This window comes from Oreochromis niloticus, linkage group LG22 (genome assembly GCF_001858045.2).
Source record: "Oreochromis niloticus isolate F11D_XX linkage group LG22, O_niloticus_UMD_NMBU, whole genome shotgun sequence".
NCBI lineage: Eukaryota > Metazoa > Chordata > Actinopteri > Cichliformes > Cichlidae > Oreochromis > Oreochromis niloticus.
Genome location: NC_031985.2, coordinates 37,407,609 through 37,425,812, shown reverse-complemented (window position 1 = coordinate 37,425,812; position 18,204 = coordinate 37,407,609). Strand labels below are relative to the sequence as shown.

Genomic DNA, 18,204 nt, shown 5'->3' with positions numbered 1-18,204 from the left:
TCAGTAAGACAGTTCCAGGCTGTGAAGGCCTATACTGTTTTCTGCAACCAAGTCTATGCTTTTCATACAGAATCTTTTTCTTGCCCCTCACATTCCTGGTGAACTCCAGAACAGGAGAAGCAGTTTAATCCCACTTGCCAATCAATCAGGCCTACAGGCCTACATGCTGCTGAGTTTTGGAGAACTCCACGAAACTATGTTTGAAAGGATAGGATAGGTGTTTTATGGTTGAAAACTCCTAGCCATAGGAAAAAACATATACCTATAAAATACCAAAGGTACTGCAGTGCCATAGGTAGGTTGTGTACGACAATACAAAGTTGCCTCAATTTTATAATGATGGTCTAGTTCACCTGTGCGGACTGCACCTCATATTGACAGCGAGTTAAACTTAAAGACATTTAAAGCAAACTCAATTTGTGCTTTATGCAAGTCAATCTATGCTGCTGCAAAAAAATATTCAGCACCCAAACGTCCAATTACTTGTGAGCCCTTAACGTTCGGGTATCCTGTATCAAAAGGGTAGTTATCTCCCAAACGCGTCTTTAAATAGTGACGTAAACCTATGTATTATTTTCCCTTCAACACCACACGAAACACGACGTTAATCAGCTGCAGACACTAGGTTTTCTGATGTTGGGATTTGTACAGCTCTTAGCTACGCAACTTGCCTATTAGCACGCTGTTAGCAAACAAATAGCACCGCTGCGGTTTTGTTTTCACGAACGATACATGTTTGTTTTTCTTTTTAAATGAAGAATCTACGATAGTCGTCTAAAACAGCCTAAGAGGTACACTTACCAGACATTTTGGTCCGTCAAGCACCATAGCTAATCGTGCTGAGCATGTTAGCTGTATTTAAATTATGACGTTCTGATTGAATCCCTGATGCTCGTGATGCTCTTAGTATACATATAGGGACACAATTAAAAGCATCGAAAAGTAAGATCCAAGTAAATGTATTAACATCAGACCAAGTTAATGCAAAACTGCACGTGAAACACAACAGCATTAGCATTTAGCATACCAGCAACATCACTACTAGTCACAAAGTACAGCCGGGCTAGCTAACTAGCAACAGTTCGAGGGAACAAATAATTGTTAATTGTGCCAGACGGCAAATACAATTTGACTTTATATACATATAAATGACGACGTGGAAGGACTCACTCTGTACTTCACGTTCACTACGACAGGTCTATTAGAAGCATGGTATATGGACAATGGAGAACACCGTGGTGACGTACCGACGGTTGCATATTGTTGCTATGAGGACAGTTACGTAGTACAATATGACAGTCACGTGAGAGCTAGTGAATCAAAATAATAATATCTGAGTTTATAAACTTTATTTTCTTAATGATAACATTAATTGTGTATAGAGTGCATGTAGGCCTACTATAAAACCAATGCTAAGTTTGGAACCGTAGAAAATATTAATACAGCCCCCACTTACTGTATACAAGTTTTTATCATAAACTATCCAATTTAGGGGATTTCTATCTATTTATGTATTGTTAAAGAATAATTACTAATTTTTCATTTAGTCTTCCAATAGAATAACATAACTTTTTTTTCCCCAAAAGTTGGAAAATCCCTGTTACAACAGCTAAAACCAATCAATAGCTTGAAATTTGTATGTAGCACAACAAAATTTCCATAAGGTAAAAACTTCATAACACAAAAGAACTCAGTTAAATAGAGAGAAAATAAAGGTTAGTGTGTAAAAAGCTAACTATAAAAAAAAATAAATGAGATAAAATGTTTATGCACATCAGAGATGGTTATGGAGAACTTTTCTAAAAATGTACCTATTTGAGCTGGAATTGATGTCAACTACACTGAACATTCTTGGGGATGGTAAAAGTTTAAAATTCCATTTTAAAATCTATTTATGAACATTCTCACATTATGGTGGAATAACAATACTTTTCAGGTTTGAACAATCAGGTTGGGTGCACTGTATCAATATGAAAAAGGTGGACAAATAAATTATCCACATATATTTTTCAAAGATTCAAAATTACACTTAAATTGTTAAGCATTTTTAATTTAAAGTTATAGGATTCAAAATGTATTGTTAATTAATTGTTTTTTAATTGTATCATTGCTCATGTCAGATGTTTGGAATTTTTTTTTTTTGCTTATTTTTGATAAAAAATAATTTAACAGAGAATCTAATGCTGACAATTAACTTACTTAATTTAAAACAGATGGGGGGGGGGATGAAAAATTATGTTTTCTAATGAAAAATTGTGAACGATGCTGCAAAAGAATGTAGTTGTATAAATGTATACTTTGACTCATTTTCAAAATCAACTTTGTTTCTGTTGTCCTCTTTTGACTTTGTCAGTTTCGCAAATAAGAGATGATTAAAATAAATGAACCTAGATTGATCCTGATGCATGTAAAGGGGAAGACGGATGGGACAGGAAAGCAAAAGGGATGATTACAGCTGTCCTTTCTTGATGAAAAATGGCCCTGAATTATGCTAGAAAGAGGCCGTTTTTATCAGCTTGTATCAAAATACTGAGGATATCACAGTAGTGATCACTGTCATCATCACTATCAGCATTTTCATCCTTTTCTCTCCTGCTCTGCTTTGATGAACATGGAGCCTGTTTGCAGCTGATAGTGTTGAAGGGAATGTGTTGAGTACTTTGTCTGACATTGAAATCAGTGGGATAATGATCGTCAGGCCAGGTAGAAGTATAACAGCCACTTCATTGCACCTGTTTTTCAAGCAGAAAAAAAGGGTTTATGCCTATAGTCCTTATGTACTAGTATAGTAAAATCCTCAAAACACTCCCCAAACACAAAAGGAAATCAGAAAAAAAGTTTTCAGAAGTTGAGACCAAGAGAAAGTGAGGTGAGGATGGTCTCTCTCCAGCGCATCACATATGGAAGTTTAGGCATTTAAATGCACTGTGTTTAACTTTTGTGTCATTTTTCAAAATGCAATCCAACATGACATTGTCATATGCACTGGATTCCTCAGTTGGAGCCTTAAACAGGCTGCCTTCTGCTAAATGGGTCAAACTGGGCAGAAACTATACAAACACATAACATCCTTATAGAATATGATGTAACACTATAGATCAACTTACCTCAGAATATATAAAGCATATAAACAATTACAGCAATATGATGCAACAAACACAGCAGTGCTACTAATCCAAAATACTCAAAGCTTCATAGAACTGAAACAAACATTTATTTTTAGCTCCATTCTGCTGCTGATACATACTTCAGGTTTCTGAATATTAAACTTGTTGCTGCCTTTCATAGTGTGTAACTTGAAGGCCCTGAGTACTTTCTCCCACACTGAAAACACTGGAATGATAAAATTATTTGAACATTACCTAATAAGACTGATTCAGGACAGACAATTAGTTATTTTAAACTTTTCTAGCAGTCCTTCACAAACAGGGAACAGTCTGTCTATTCTCTCCATCTGTCAGCTGCTGCTGGCTCTTCCTCCTCCTCTTCCTTACACACTGCTGAGTTTGTCATGGTGGATCATCAGGGGTGCAAAGCCTCACAGATGATGTGCAGCAGTGGGTCCCTCAGTCTGTCCTCACTCTGGACACTTGCAGTCGTCACACATGGAAGTCAAATTTGTGATGAGCTGCAGGATTCAAACACAAGTGTAACTTATAAATACATGTTCATACTTTTATTCCACAATCAGAGAGAAAGAAAAAGAGAGAGAGTGCAGGACAGACAGACAGGTGACAGTCTCAGGTGTACACACTGCTACAAAACAGCACAAGAGGAGGAGGATTTAGTGTTTGTGTTATTACGAGTGCTAAACAAGAAGAGCTCCCAGATGCTACAGTGGACACATGTGTGACTGCTGTGATTAAAGCATCTTTCTTTCAGCTTAACGAGTGAACCGTCAGCTCGTTCAAACACACGTTAAAGTCCGTTTGGCTCGACACCACCGAACAGAGGCAGCAATATAACATAGCTAACATTAACAGTGCAGTGAATCCTGCTTGTGCCGTCATATTCAGGACTGCAAACCGAGCAGCATCACTGACTTTCAGCTTGTTGTGTTTGTGGATATATGACTGACTTTAATTATCCATGAAATTATCACATTCTCTGTAAGATTAAGGTCAACTATATATGTATGTATATATATATTGAAGTAGAGGCTTTAAAACCAAGTTAACACTGAAAGTACTAACATCGCTAATGTCACATAACTTTGCCGACATGTGGCCAACAGTAATGTTTTAATGTTCTTCATTATTAAACATTCGCACATAAATGACATCATATTCAGTACTTACTTTTGACAGTTCACTCTTCGGCAGCTCCCTTCTGCCGTCTGCTGTATTTTGCGGCAAAATTATCCACACCCACCACCGCGCTATGAATTGTGGGATATATGGGACCACGAAGCGTGCACCACGCTTGATATTTGGGGAAATCGACGGTGCATTTGGAGTATGCATTTGAAGTACACTTTGGGCGTTTCTCAATATGCGTACTTGTGCGTACTTGCGTTCTCGTGTACTCGTGATACGTCATCAGTCGGAGACCAAGTACTGTTCCAATTCGAAGCACGCATCAAGCTGAGAACGCGAAAAAGTCCCGGATGTGTTCTCGATCCGCCCATTTTATCGAGCATGCATCGGTGTGGACTTGGTACAGCTAAATATCCCAGAATGCATTTCGTCCAAAACTCAACAGCGGACTGCCGGCACATCGTTTTCAACCCCCCCCCCCCCCCCCCCCCCCCCCCCGCTCGCGGTCTTCTCACTACTCAGGTTAAAGAAACCCCAGCAGCTGTCTATAGTATTGAGTGTCCACTAAAATAGAAATAAAAGCGTTCTAACATCTCACCTGCTTGTTTTTATTAAGGTATGTACACGTATGTACATGTACACTATTTTTATTAATAGAGGTTTCACTACTGAGGTTAAAAATGATATATAAGTCACTTAGATCACTTCTAAATGTTAATGTTTGGTTTATTTCAGTGTTTTATTTGTTCCTGAGTAAACCGGTTTGGCTGTGATTACAGTTAAGCTTCATAACATGTTACTCACAGTTAAATTAAGAGGGGACGGCAGTAAAAACTCCGGACCTGTGACATCATCACGTACGCAGGTGTTCCAATTGTACATATCGCGAGTCCGTGCTCGCGTTCTCGGCGGGTACGTACTCCCGTGCATTCTTGGCGAGTATGTACTCACCGAGAACGCGAGTACGTACTCGCGTACTTGAGAATTGAGAAACGGCCTTTGTATTGGGACAGCCGTCGTCGCGTGGCGGTGACGTAATCGCACTCAAAATGCGTACTTCAAGCGTGCGGTCTCTTAATTGGGACACAGCCTGAATTTTTCTACCGTTTCCCTGTGTTCCTTGTTATCCGCCTCTGGGTGGAGTCCTCATTATTCCACCTGCTCAGCTCACCTGATGGAGATCTGAGGCAATCAGGAAGGCAGTACTTAAGACCAGAGTCAGCATCTCTTTGCTGCCAGTTTGTGTCAGTAACAGTCTGCAGTGCTGCATGCTTGGTGTTTCTGTGTTGTACTTGGTGCCTTGTTTTCCACTAACTCATCTTGCAGGACGCTCACTTGGCCATTACCCCTCCCTCCAGAGTCATACCTGCCAAGTAAGACGCAAACCCAATCATTTTCATGTTACCAGTCTTTGCCTCCCCTGTTCCCTTTCTAACCACAGTCTCCCTCTGTCCACAGTTTCACCATGTCAGACTCCCTGTTAAGCATTCCTCCCATTGTTTACATGTGTGCTTAGGAATAAAGCTTGTGAGGAAAACCTTAATGCTGTTTCCAGTCTTTGAATCTGTGTTGGGTCCGTGTCCACGTACTAGCCTGCGGGGCCCCATGACATCTGATAAATTCACTCAGCCAACAATACACACAGAAAAATTAATGTAATAGTTTAGAAACCACAGTTATCTCATTAGACACAGAGAACTGCATTCCAACGCAATTTGTGCTTCATTCAGTGGTTGTAGTTCAATAAGGCAAGGTCACTTGGAAGAGCTGAACATGATTTATTGTGATAGGGAAATTAATGTATTTGGCTATTAGACTCTGCTGACCCAGCATAGTAGTGTTTAGACCCCCTCAGAGTCTAAACACTGGTGGTGGCGAAGATGAAGGCTGAGACTTGAATGCTCTATTCTGGCTGAGGTGTCTGAGGTGGAGATGGAGAAGAGGCGGGTTGGATGAAAGGGAGAAGGACAAAGAGAAACCATGCAAAGGGGAGCCAGATTGGCTGAAAGAAGACAGGCAAAAGGATGATTGGACTAGAGTAATGATGTCAGTATTGAGATTGACAGCGTGGGAAAGCAGTAGTCATGTAAAGAGCAGAAAAGCAGCCGAACACCCTGGAAAGCAAGCAGATGAGTGATTACAGATCTTCCTTATTGAACTTGCACATAAGCTTCATTACAGTACGGGTTAACATGATGCACATGTAAAACAGATTCCCTCAGCATATAATCTCAATCGCACTTAAAACATGTTGCAAATAAAAGAGTCATTGAAAACCTAATGCCGATTTAAAACCAAACTAATATGTGAAAAAATAATATATGTTAATGACTGGATGGATGGATGAATGGATGGAGAGTAAAGACTAATGAAAATCTCCAAAAACATTGAAGTACTTTTGCAGATAGGTTCTATTTTGACAAACTGGCCAGAAATTTAAAGATTTCGCCACAACATTCAAAAAATATTAAAAGTGTATTTGTTGACATACAAACAAGGTACAGTGGTCCCTTGCTATATCGTGGTTCACTTTTCGTGGCCTCACTGTTTCGCGGATATTTTTTGGTGCAATTTTGCACGCTTTTTTTTTTTCTTTTTTGTAGCGCATTCTGTTCTGTGTCCTGATCGGCTGTAGACCATTTTCAATCAATCTCATGCCGTGTCTCCTGTACAGTACAGAATGCATTCAGCTTGTCAAAATTACATAAACCTTCGCTAGCAGAAGACAACAAACACAACAGTGTCGACGTCAAAGGTACCTGCAGTAGCATCCAAAAGGCAGAGGAAGATGCTAACTATCGCACAAAAAGTTGGACTTCTAGACATAAAGGAAGATAGAAGTTACCATATTTTTTGGACCATAAAGCTCATTATAAGGTGCATTAAGCAAAACAAAACAGTCATTAGTCAAACTTTACTCAACTCATTCTTCTTGCTTCTTCTACTTCTGTACCATTCATTCATAATGTTGAATTCTCTGGCAGCTGCTCTATTCTCATGTTCTGGACCTGAAAACAGGGTTTGACCTTTGGTTTCATTCTATAATACTGGACTTATGAAGGTTTGAACTTTGAGAGTGTTTAAACAAGAGAGAAAAGTGTGAAAATGTTCATGCCTGTCTGAGAAAAGTGTATAAAGTGTGTAGTGAGGGGTTTCACAGCCTTAAAACATCTATAATAATTGTAAAAAATAAAGTTAGCTACTTCGCAGATTTCACCTACCGTGGGTTATTTTTACAACGTAACACCCACAAAAAACAAGGGACCACTGTATTTCAATAATATTTCTTACAGGTCTAGAGCCCACCACCATTGCCGCTTGTGATTTGAAATGCATACTGTGATACTTGGCTGCCCCAAGTCCATCACACGTGACAATCGATTATTTACGATGTCCTGCTCAAACTGCACGGTAACCAATCAGAGGCTGCAGTGACAGTGTTAGTTCTGCGCACTGACTTTAATGGGTGAGGCTGACAGATAACATTAGTTCATGAACACAGCAACAGTGCCAAGAGTCCCAATATTAATTAATTAAATACATTATTAAATAGCTTAAAAAATGTATCATTAATCAATAAAAATGTGAAATAAATAATGTATTAAATGTTATAAATGAAATGAATTAAAATGTGATTATTTTTAAAATATGTTTAATTAATCAGAATCAGAAAACTTTCTTAATCCCTAGGGAAATTATGTGGGTTACAGTTGCTCCAGGACAGTAACAGTAACAGCCTAAACTATTTAAACAATACAATATGTTACAGATTTTACAAATTTAAGAAATAGCACAAATATATACAAATTGCTCAATTATAAATATCAAGAATTTACAGAGGTGATTATAATAAATATCAAGAATATTGACAAGAATATGACAGAGGTGGAATATATATGATTAATGAATTATTTCCAATTTTAATTGATTAATGACACATTGAATTAATTATTTAATGATGTTTTTAATGAATTCATTTTGGCACCCGAGGCCCTATATAGTTTACAGGCACATTGTAGAAAGCTGAAATCTTGAGAAAGCGTCCTGCTCAGTCATCGATTTTCTTGATGAGCCAGAGGACAGAAGTAATTACGCAGAGTAAGAATAACACAGACTTTAGGCAATAAAAACACTACTATAAGGATATGCCATGACAAGTAAGCTTTAAAAACTCATTTGAAGAGGAGTAATTACATTGGATGTTATTTATAAATCTTGAGGTAAAATGTCCCAAAATGTCAGTGTGATCTACAGCCTCCCTCCACCTCAGGACTTTGCATTTAAATTGGAACATTCATTCATGTGGTGTAAATAAGGTGGCACCATGTTCTGCATTTCTCTTTCATGAGTCTGCCTTTACATCTTCTTTTGGATCTGGAGAAATATAGGACTGTATTACTGTCCCACTGGAAGTGTCTGATGATTTCTTAATGAATAAAATGTTCACTGGTGACCAATTACTTCTGAGGCATGTAGAACAAATTGTATTTAAGGAGGTAATATTTTTATCTCTCTTTTAAATTAATCTGATAATTCACTGTGATGAACATAGAGTAAAACATTTTACTGTTTAATACTGTCTCACAGACTTCAGAAGATCTAGGAGTCTGTGCAGAAGAGGGCTTTGGACAGATAATACAATTTAGACTATTTATGTAAATTTCAGTTTGATTAATTCTAAAATGAACCAAAGTTAATTCTGACTAACCTTTTCCAGACCCAGCATCATCACTCAGAAAACTGAAATGCCGGGAAAAGCAAATCTATTACAAAATAGGTCACACATAAACACATCTAATGCTGGTCCAAATATTACAGTAGAATTGGTGGAGGTTTGACAGCCATCCAAGCCTTAATGAACCTCCTTTTGACTAGTTTATGTGAGTAGTGTAACAAGTGACTATATCCATGTTGTTGTTTCAGGTCTCCCTCCCCAATAAGAATGAAAAAGATTTTCATGCAATAAAATTCTTAGTATGGAAAAATAAAAGGACGTACAGCATATTTTAAGTGCAGGTGAAATGGCCAAAACTGAAGAAAAAGTCAAGCTCAAAAATAATCAAACAAGAGAAAAAATGGAAAAATATGAAAAATAACTGTGATTCTCCAACTTACCGATGATCACTGTCATGTTGAGGATTTATGTTTAACTTCTCTGTTATTTAGCCACAGGCAGAGAGGTGAGGTTGGCACCAGGTGCTTGATCTGCCTGCGGGTAGAGTTTCCAATCTGGTTTGTCTATTGCACCCCTGTACCAGATCAACTCAGCGTGTGCAGTTTATTTCAGGGCTGGAGTTTACCTCAATTCTTTGCCAGATAATCTTTGCTAGGATACTACCTGTCTCATGCTTGTATGAATTAGTTTCTCTGGAAATCCTGAATTCCTCAATGTGTGAAAACCTTCAGCCACACTTGCTTTGTCAGTTTGGAAACTCAAAACCTGTAAAGAAAAGAACTCACCTGCCTGCTCGCGCCCCACCAGCTCCACTCATCTAAGTTTGCTTGTTGCCAAATCACCACTCACTGACACACAAAAATTTTTGAGAAGAAATGTATCCTTGGCATACTGCAATTTTGCCTTAAATTTACTTATAGCAGTGCTTACTCTAGTTTCGAAAAGAATGGAAAAACGCGAAGCATTATCTAAAAACCTGGATATTCCTTCTTTTTTCAAATGTTCCCTGGAGGGGTTGCCACAGCTGATCATCTGCTTCCGTTTTACCCTTCTTCTAGCATCTTCACATCAACCCTTTGCATATCCTCCTTCATTACATCCAGGAATCTTCTTTGTGCTATTCCTCTTTTCCTCCTTTGTGGCAGCTCCATGTCCATCCACCTTTGTCCAGTATATCCACTATCCTTCCTCTGCACATGTCCAAACGATTCCAACTTTGCCTCTCAAACTAATATACTTTCCAATCCTGTCCATTCTGGTCACACATCGTCAACTCTGCCAGCTCCAGTTCTGTCTCCTGTCTTTTTGTTACTGACACCATCTCCAAACCAGATGTTAGAGCAGATTTTAGTACCATCTTGTAAACGTTCCCTTTTACTTTTGTTATTATTCTTCTGTTACAAATTATCCTGTCACTCGTCTTCACCCACTCCACCTTGCCTGCGCTCTCCTCTTCACCTCTCTTGTGCCCTGTTCCTTGCTTGCTTTGCTGTTACAGCTGTTTCCCTCTTATTCACACACATGTATTCAGAGATGGGAAATACAAATACTTGAGTATTTTTAAAAAACTTTTTACTTTTAGTCACACAAAACACGAAAGGCTATCCTATTCGTTTATTAATCACCAGGCGATGTTGTATTTAGATGAATAAAAAGAGACACAGTCATGTGCCATAGTCAGGGGTTCAAGTGGGTTGTGTTTTCTTTATTTATGGCCCAAGACCAGAACAACTGCAGGTGTCTGTAAGTTTCACTCGTGGTACTTCAGCATCTAGCTAGCGTGACAAAAGAAGAGCGAGCATAAAGGGAATGATATTTTTTTCAGGGTCAGGTAATTTCACATGCAGCATTTGTATCAGCTCAACAAACATCAGCAAACACACAAACTGTTTGTGTGTATTTTGTTGCATAGTGTGTTGCTAGCAAAAGCTGCTGTATTTCACAGAAATAGAAAATAAAGAGAGCTAACTTCACTCAGAGATGGAGAAAGATAAGAAAGACAGGACAGGAGAGGAAGAAGAGAGCTTAGATTTAAAGGTAAGGACTGATTTTATCAGATCAGTGGGATTTGATAAACTGGAAATGTAAAGCATCCATTTAAGTCCTCATGTTTTTAGATAATAATTTCCATAATTTTGTACATGTACAATAAAGGACTATTCTATCCTATTCTATTCAATTCTATTCTATTCTATTCTAAACCACATATTGGGTCTGTACATATGACATTACATTTTTTCATATTGTGAAATATGCTGCAAAACAAACTGAGGTAGGCTAACTATGTTATCTAAATGTTGGATGAAAATCCTCTGCAGATTAGTGTAGGATGAAAAGGTTAGTTTGCTGTACTGTGATGGATTTAAAGTAAATAACAGTGTGTGACTGGTGCACAGTGGCTTTCTGGTATAAAGCTAGTATAAACAGAATACTGTCAGTGTAGAGAATGGAAATCGACCAGGACAACTCATGAAGCATCTGGTTGAATTCAGGTGTATATTTACACAAAGAGAAGCTGATCACAGCCTGCACATCAAGAACATCTACTGGTGCTTTAAATAGAAATTATTGTGAGTTGTGATTCATTTTCACGCTGCCCCTTTGTCTATAGCCGGGACCAGCTGCTGGGACTAAGACAGCATAGCCATGCCGGTGTTCAGCATGAGATCCCTGCGGTGATCAAGAGGAACTACCGCGGCTGCAGAGCCGGGAAAACCCGAAGACTGAGGAGGAAAAGATTTCGTCCTGCTCTCCCGTCTGTGGTGACTGGCAATGTCAGATAGCTGGTTAATAAGATGGAGGAGATCGCGACGCTAACAAGGACAGAGAAAGTTTTCCGAGAATGCAGTGTTATGTGTTTCACGGAGACATGGCTGAACAAAAACATCCCGGACCAGGTGGTGGATATAAATGGATTTACGTGTGTGAGAGCGGACAGGGACCCAGGCAGCAGCGAGAAGAAGAGGGGAGGAGGACTCGCTCTGTATGTTAACAACCGCTGGTGTTCCCCCAGTCACGTTAAGGTGAGGATGGCTGTGTGTAACAAACACATCGAACTGTTAGCAGTCGGTCTTCGACCATATTATTTACCGCGGGAGTTTTCCCTCGCCATCATCGTCATTGTTTACATCGCCCCTGACACCAACGCGGCGCAGGCATATGACGTCATCAGCTCTGCGACAGCGGACCTACTAAATCGTAGCCCCTCTGCGTTTGTGGCTATAACGGGCGATTTTAACCACACGAACCTCTCCACTGTTCTACCTACATTCAAGCAGTATGTGGACTGCAAAACAAGAGACAATAAAACACTGGACCTGTTTTATGCCAATGCTACTGAGTCATACACCTCCAGCCCTCTCCCTCCTCTGGGTAGGGCTGATCACAACCTGGTCTACCTCCAGCCCCTTTACAGACCTGCCGTTCAGAGACAACCTGCAGCCATAAAAATCGTTACAACATGGACAAGGGAGTCAGAGGAGACTCTGCAGGGATGCTTTGAGTCAACGGACTGGGATGTTCTTTGTGATTCTCATCAGGACAATATTGACAATCTGACAGGCTGTGTAACAGATTATATCAACTTCTGTGTGGACACTGTGGTTCCCAAAAAAACCATTCTGTGCTTCCCCAACACTAAGCCCTGGGTTACCAAAGACATCAAAGCAACCCTGAACAAGAAAAAAAGAGCTTTCAGAAACGGTGACATAGATCAGCTGAAACTGGTGCAGAACGAGCTGAAAGCCAAGATTGCAGAGGGTAAAGAGTCCTACAGAAGGAGGCTGGAAAACAAACTGCAGGAAAACAACACCAGGGAGGTGTGGAATGGAATGCGGGCCATCACTGGGCTGAGACAAAAGAGAGGTGTTGGGATGGATGGGGACGTCGAAAGTGCTAACAACCTAAATCTGCACTTCAATAGGTTTGACTGCCCTGCGTCTCCTGTCTCCACACCCAGCTCTTCCCATCTTCTCCTTTCTCCTCTCCCCTCTCCTGCCCCCTCAGACTGTCTCACCCTGTCCCTCTCAGCAGATGACATCAAAAGAGAATTGGGCAGACTCCACTCCAGCAAAGCTGCTGGCCCTGATGGTGTCAGTCCCAGGGCCCTCAGGTGCTGTGCTTCCCAGCTGTCTGGAGTTCTACAACGGATCTTCAACATGAGCCTGGAAATGCAGAGAGTCCCATCACTCTGGAAGACATCCTGCCTAGTTCCTGTCCCTAAAAAGATCAACCCGTCGACCCTCAGTGACTACAGGCCAGTGGCTCTGACCTCACATGTCATGAAGACGCTGGAGAGACTCATCCTGAGACATCTGCGTCTGCTCGTGGAGCCCTGGCTGGACCCCCTGCAGTTTGCTTATCAACCTCGTATCGGCGTGGAGGATGCCATCATCTACCTGCTGGACCAGGCTTATTCTCACCTGGACATTGTTGGGAGCACTGTGAGGGTCATGTTCTTTGACTTCTCTAGTGCTTTTAACACGATCAGACCATGACTGCTGGGGAATAAGCTCACAGAAATGCAGGTGGACGCCCCACTGGCAGCTTGGATCACGGACTATTTAACAAGTCGACCACAGCATGTCCGACTGAAGAGCTGCCGCTCAGATGACATCCTGAGCAGCACAGGGGCACCGCAGGGGACGGTCCTATCACCCTTCCTCTTCACCCTCTACACATCTGACTTCAGGTACAAGTCTCAGTCATGTCATCTGCAGAAATTCTCGGATGACTCTGCCATCGTGGGCTGTATCAGGGATGGACAGGAGGAGGAGTACAGGAGTGTGGTGGACAGCTTTGTCGAGTGGTGTGAGCTAAATCACCTACAACTTAACATCACAAAGACAAAAGAACTGATTATGGACTTTAGGAAGCAGGCTCCTCCTCCTACCCCTGTCACCATTAGAGGGGCTGATGTGGAGATCGTTGAGGACTACCGGTACCTGGGGGTACACTTGGACTGTAAACTGGACTGGACCAAGAACACCAATGCTATCTTCAAAAAAGGGCAGAGTCGGCTTTTCCTACTGAGGCGACTCAGGTCCTTCAATGTTGGTAGGAAAATGCTGACCATGTTCTATCACTCGGTGTTGGAGAGCATTTTGTTCTTTGCAGCTGTGTGCTGGGGAAGTGGGGTGAAGACAGCTGATGCCAACAGGCTGAACAAACTGATTAAAAAGGCTGGTTCTGTCCTGGGTGTCAGACTGGAGAACCTGGAGGAGGTGTCTGAGAGGAGGATGCTAAAAAAGCTTCTTTCTATCATGGACAACCCCTCCCACCCCATGCACGCCCCCATGATGGACCATCGGAGCAAACACAGCAAAAGACTCATTGCCCCGAAATGCAGAACTGACCGCCACAGTAAATCCTTTGTGCCGGTGGCAATAAGACTGTATAACTCTTCCTCACTGTGTAGGTGATTTTCCTGAGACTATTACCAATGTTATTCTGTTCCCTTTCAGACCGTGCAATATTACCCAACAGTACCTTTTTGAATATTGAATATGTGTTTCATCCCCCCATCATAAGCTGCTACTCCCTTTATTCTATTACACATTACTATGTCACTTTCTAGAATCGCCTGCACTGATAGTTAAGTTATTTATTCTCCAGGATACAGTCATTTATATTACTTCATTAGAGTTATTTGATACTATGTCTTGCACTATCCTACTACTGTATATTACTGTATACTACTATTCTTATTGTATATATTGTATATCTTATTTATCTGTTCCTCTGTCTCTCTTGCTGCTTTGAGCATGTACATGACAAAAGAATTTCCCTCGGGATAAATAAAGTTATTCTTATTCTGAATCCCATTTTTACCTCTTTCATATGAATTTTCCTGTGTTAACTGGCTTGTGGAGAACAAATCAATTAATAGCCAATCACAAATATTTCCTGTTTCCATGTGTCTAATGTATACTTTGAATTATGAATTGTGCTAAACTTCTCCGTGTGCAGACTGCTTAACAAAGAGAAGTCCACCGCTGCACAACCAGAATCTTTAACTGGCTGATACTAAAATAGTGTGAACTGCTAGATTGTCTCCTGAACTTCTCCCAGCAAAAGAGAACTCAGGTTCTCATGTTCTATGTTTCTCACTGTTGTGTGTTCAGCCTTTAGTGTTTAGTTTTTCCCAGTTTAGTTTATTGTTAGTTTAGTCCTAGTTTCCTTCTGCCCTTTGTTTTGCATGTTTCATCAGCCACAAATAAACAGCTCATTTTTTCATTACAATCTAATTTGCTTCCCTTAGTTTGCTTGTGGGTTCTCATAATTCTCAGCTTGAGATATGTGAAGCTAGAGACACTAGCAGCCTCTTCCAGGGGCCAGAGCAGACAACAACTGGGGAACCCATGGCGCACCCATGTTTTTGCGTATAGTACTGACCCTTGTATGTAAAATAGGATGAATGATGACACAGTTCCAAGAGCAAAGACACTTAGTCGTTGTTGAGAGTGGGCTTGTTGCTGAGGTTGGGGTCATCCTGTAATTTCTTACGAACTACCTCCACACCTTCAGTGACTGAAATCCAAATCCAATTTATTTATATAGCAAATAAAAAAAAGAGAAAGTTTGCCCAAAGTCCTGTAAAAAAAAAAAAAAACAAGAAATAAAACAAAAGATAAAACCATTCACATTAAAAAACATAAAAACATAAAAGCATAAAAAGCATATCAACTTACACCAGTCCAAATGCTATTTTTTAAAAAAAAAAGTGTTTTCAAAAGAGACTTAAAAACAGGAAGTGAAAATGCCTGTCTAATATTTAAAGGCAACGTATTCCACAGTTTGGGAGCCACAATTGAAAAAGCTCATTCTCTTTTAAGTTTCAGCCTAGTTTTTGGGACAACCAAAAGCAGCTGGTCGGCTGATCTAAGGGCCCATGAGGGAATATAAGACTACCTCTCCACTTAGAGTATATCAGAAAGGTATGGAGGAGCCATACCTTTTAGGCATCCATAAGCCAACATTAGGACCTTGAAATTAATTCTGTGATAAACAGGAAGTCAATGAAGAGAGGACAGGATAGATGCAATATGTTCATGCCTGTGTGTTACCATTTATGTCATGAACTGTGTGTGGAGCAGGCAGGATAGGACCCAATGTCAGACTCTTGGAGGCAATAAATAAAGGACAACGAGGGAAGTGAGAACACACAGCTGACACGAATTAACATGATGCCACAGGGGAAGCACACCGTACATGAAATCAGAAGACCTTCCCCAAAAAACAGGAAACTGAGGAACATGACACAGGAGTGGAGGAAAGGCAGATGAGAGGGAGCGAGGGAACATGAAGGTACACAAGGGAGAGAGAGACGCAGACATGACAGACATGACATGACAGCCATAACCATAACACAAAATGTAAGTGCATTGCAGCTAAAGCTTTGGAAAAGGTTTTTGCAACACAGAACTGATTTGTTTATTACATTTAATATCCAAGTACATAATGACTCACAGATTCGTGACATGCTATTTAACATATGCCCCAAATGGAACCCAAACTGGAAGACAAATGTGGTTTGTGGGGCTCATACGTATTTTTGTCACTGAGCAGTGACAAATTTTTCTCATGATAGTCTTTCTGGTTTAGCAAAACTGGGCACCTACCCTTGTCTGCCAGAAAGATAATGTTGTTGTTATTACTAAGTCTTGTGTGTGCCTTCCTCTCCTCCATGCTGATATTGGATGCTGGGGGCTTTGCATTGGTGAGACAGGCTGAAACTTTCATCCGAAGTTGCCCTGCTTATATGTCTGCAATGTTGTTGTTTCAAATTGTTGTTTCTGTTCTGTTATCAGTTCCAGCTGAACTGAGGACCCAAATGCAAACTGAAGCTGACCAACAAAACGTGACTTGACAGGCAAGACGGGACAGCTCCTCAGACCCTCCTGTGGAAACAGATTGCTGGAGCAGCTCCTCGGACCCTCCTGTGGAAGCAGTCTTTATCCTGTTTTCCTTCTCTAACCCCAACCGGTCACAGCAGATGGCCCCGCCCTTCCCTCAGCCTGGTTCTGCCGGAGGTTTCTTCCTGTTAAAAGGGAGTTTTTCCTTTCCACTGTCGCCGAAGTGCTTGCTCATAGGGGGTCAAATGATTGTCAGGTTTTTCTCTGTACCCATTATTGTAGGATCTACTGTACAATATAAAGTGCCTTGAGGCGACTGTTGTTGTGATTGGCACTATATAAATAAAATTAAATTGAAAAATTGAATTGAAAGCAGCTCCTCGGACCCTCCTGCGGAAACAGATGGCTGGAGCAGCAGGTGGACGTAGCTGCACAGGGCACACAGCCGGCTCAGCCAGCTCAGGATGCAGCAGGCCGGGGCTGCGCAGTGCAGACAGCCTGTTCAAGGCAGTGACAATAATCCAAAGTTTGTAGTGGACTGGATGAGGTCAACTGAGCTCTCAGCTGCTGATGGAGGCAGCTGCACTGGCTCCAAAGCCTCCAGGAGCCTTTGAAATAATAGTTCTTGTAGTATTAATCTCTGGCTCGGAGGAAGCAGTGGTGACACAGTCCTTTACGTCTGCTAAGCTAGAAAATCCAGCCTCAGAAAAAACAGTCTGTGAGGGAATAATTCCACGTTCTGAAAGGGCAAGCGCTAACAGTCCTTTGTGTCCATAGCCCTAGGATATATGTTTCAGGGGTGAGTAGTCCTTGAATTTTCAGACTCTGAGTAGGTGGTCTTTGAGTTTACAGACTTTGAGTTTACAGACTTTGCAGTCTCAGAGGCCATCTTACCATGTTCACAGTCTGCACTGGTCATATAAGCTGGGTGAGACACTTCACAATCAGAGACAGGTTCAAAACTCAGACAAGCCAAGACAGATTCAGCAGCCCAAATATTTCTAACTGGGAGTGGAGAGCACAGTCTTATTCAAATTAATGATCCTTCCATAAAATGTATTACTCTCAAAGTGAGCGGGTTGAATTGTAACAACAGGAACACCCTGCGAAGTCTTAACATAAGTTACTGGTGAAACACAACACGCAGCCTCAGAGAGCTGGGAAATACAGTTTAGTTTCAACCCAGACATATAACTAGAAAACTTATTATTCTTTGCCTCTGCATCTGACATGAGCTCAGAAAAGGCAGGCCTTGTTAATCCGGGCTCAGAAGGGGCACACAACAAAAAGTTTCTCATTACTATCCCCAGAAGGAGTCTTTGCCAAACTCAGGAGACAAACTCACAGAACCATCCATAGGGGCCGGAACAGAAGCACACACACACACAGATGTTTCTTGATAATTATTTGAAACACTGAA

General features: G+C 40.9%; 1 protein-coding gene across 6 annotated transcripts in view; it reads right to left on the bottom strand.

The window, feature by feature from the left end:
- phf14 (PHD finger protein 14) overlaps positions 1–1,277 on the bottom strand; it is a 144,981-nt gene extending 143,704 nt beyond the window's left edge. For 4 of the 6 annotated variants that reach the window (XM_025902163.1, XM_025902164.1, XM_019354987.2 and 1 more), the window contains exons 1-2: positions 1,171–1,276; positions 802–902 (exon numbers count right to left, since the gene is read on the bottom strand). In XM_025902163.1, the coding sequence (XP_025757948.1) occupies positions 802–808 (7 nt within the window). In that variant the 5' untranslated portion in view covers positions 809–902; positions 1,171–1,276. Of the gene's footprint in view, positions 1–801; positions 903–1,170 lie in introns of all 6 variants that reach the window. The other 2 variants (XM_025902161.1, XM_025902162.1) reach the window with 1 other exon arrangement.
- Positions 1,278–18,204: the final 16,927 nt, after the last annotated feature.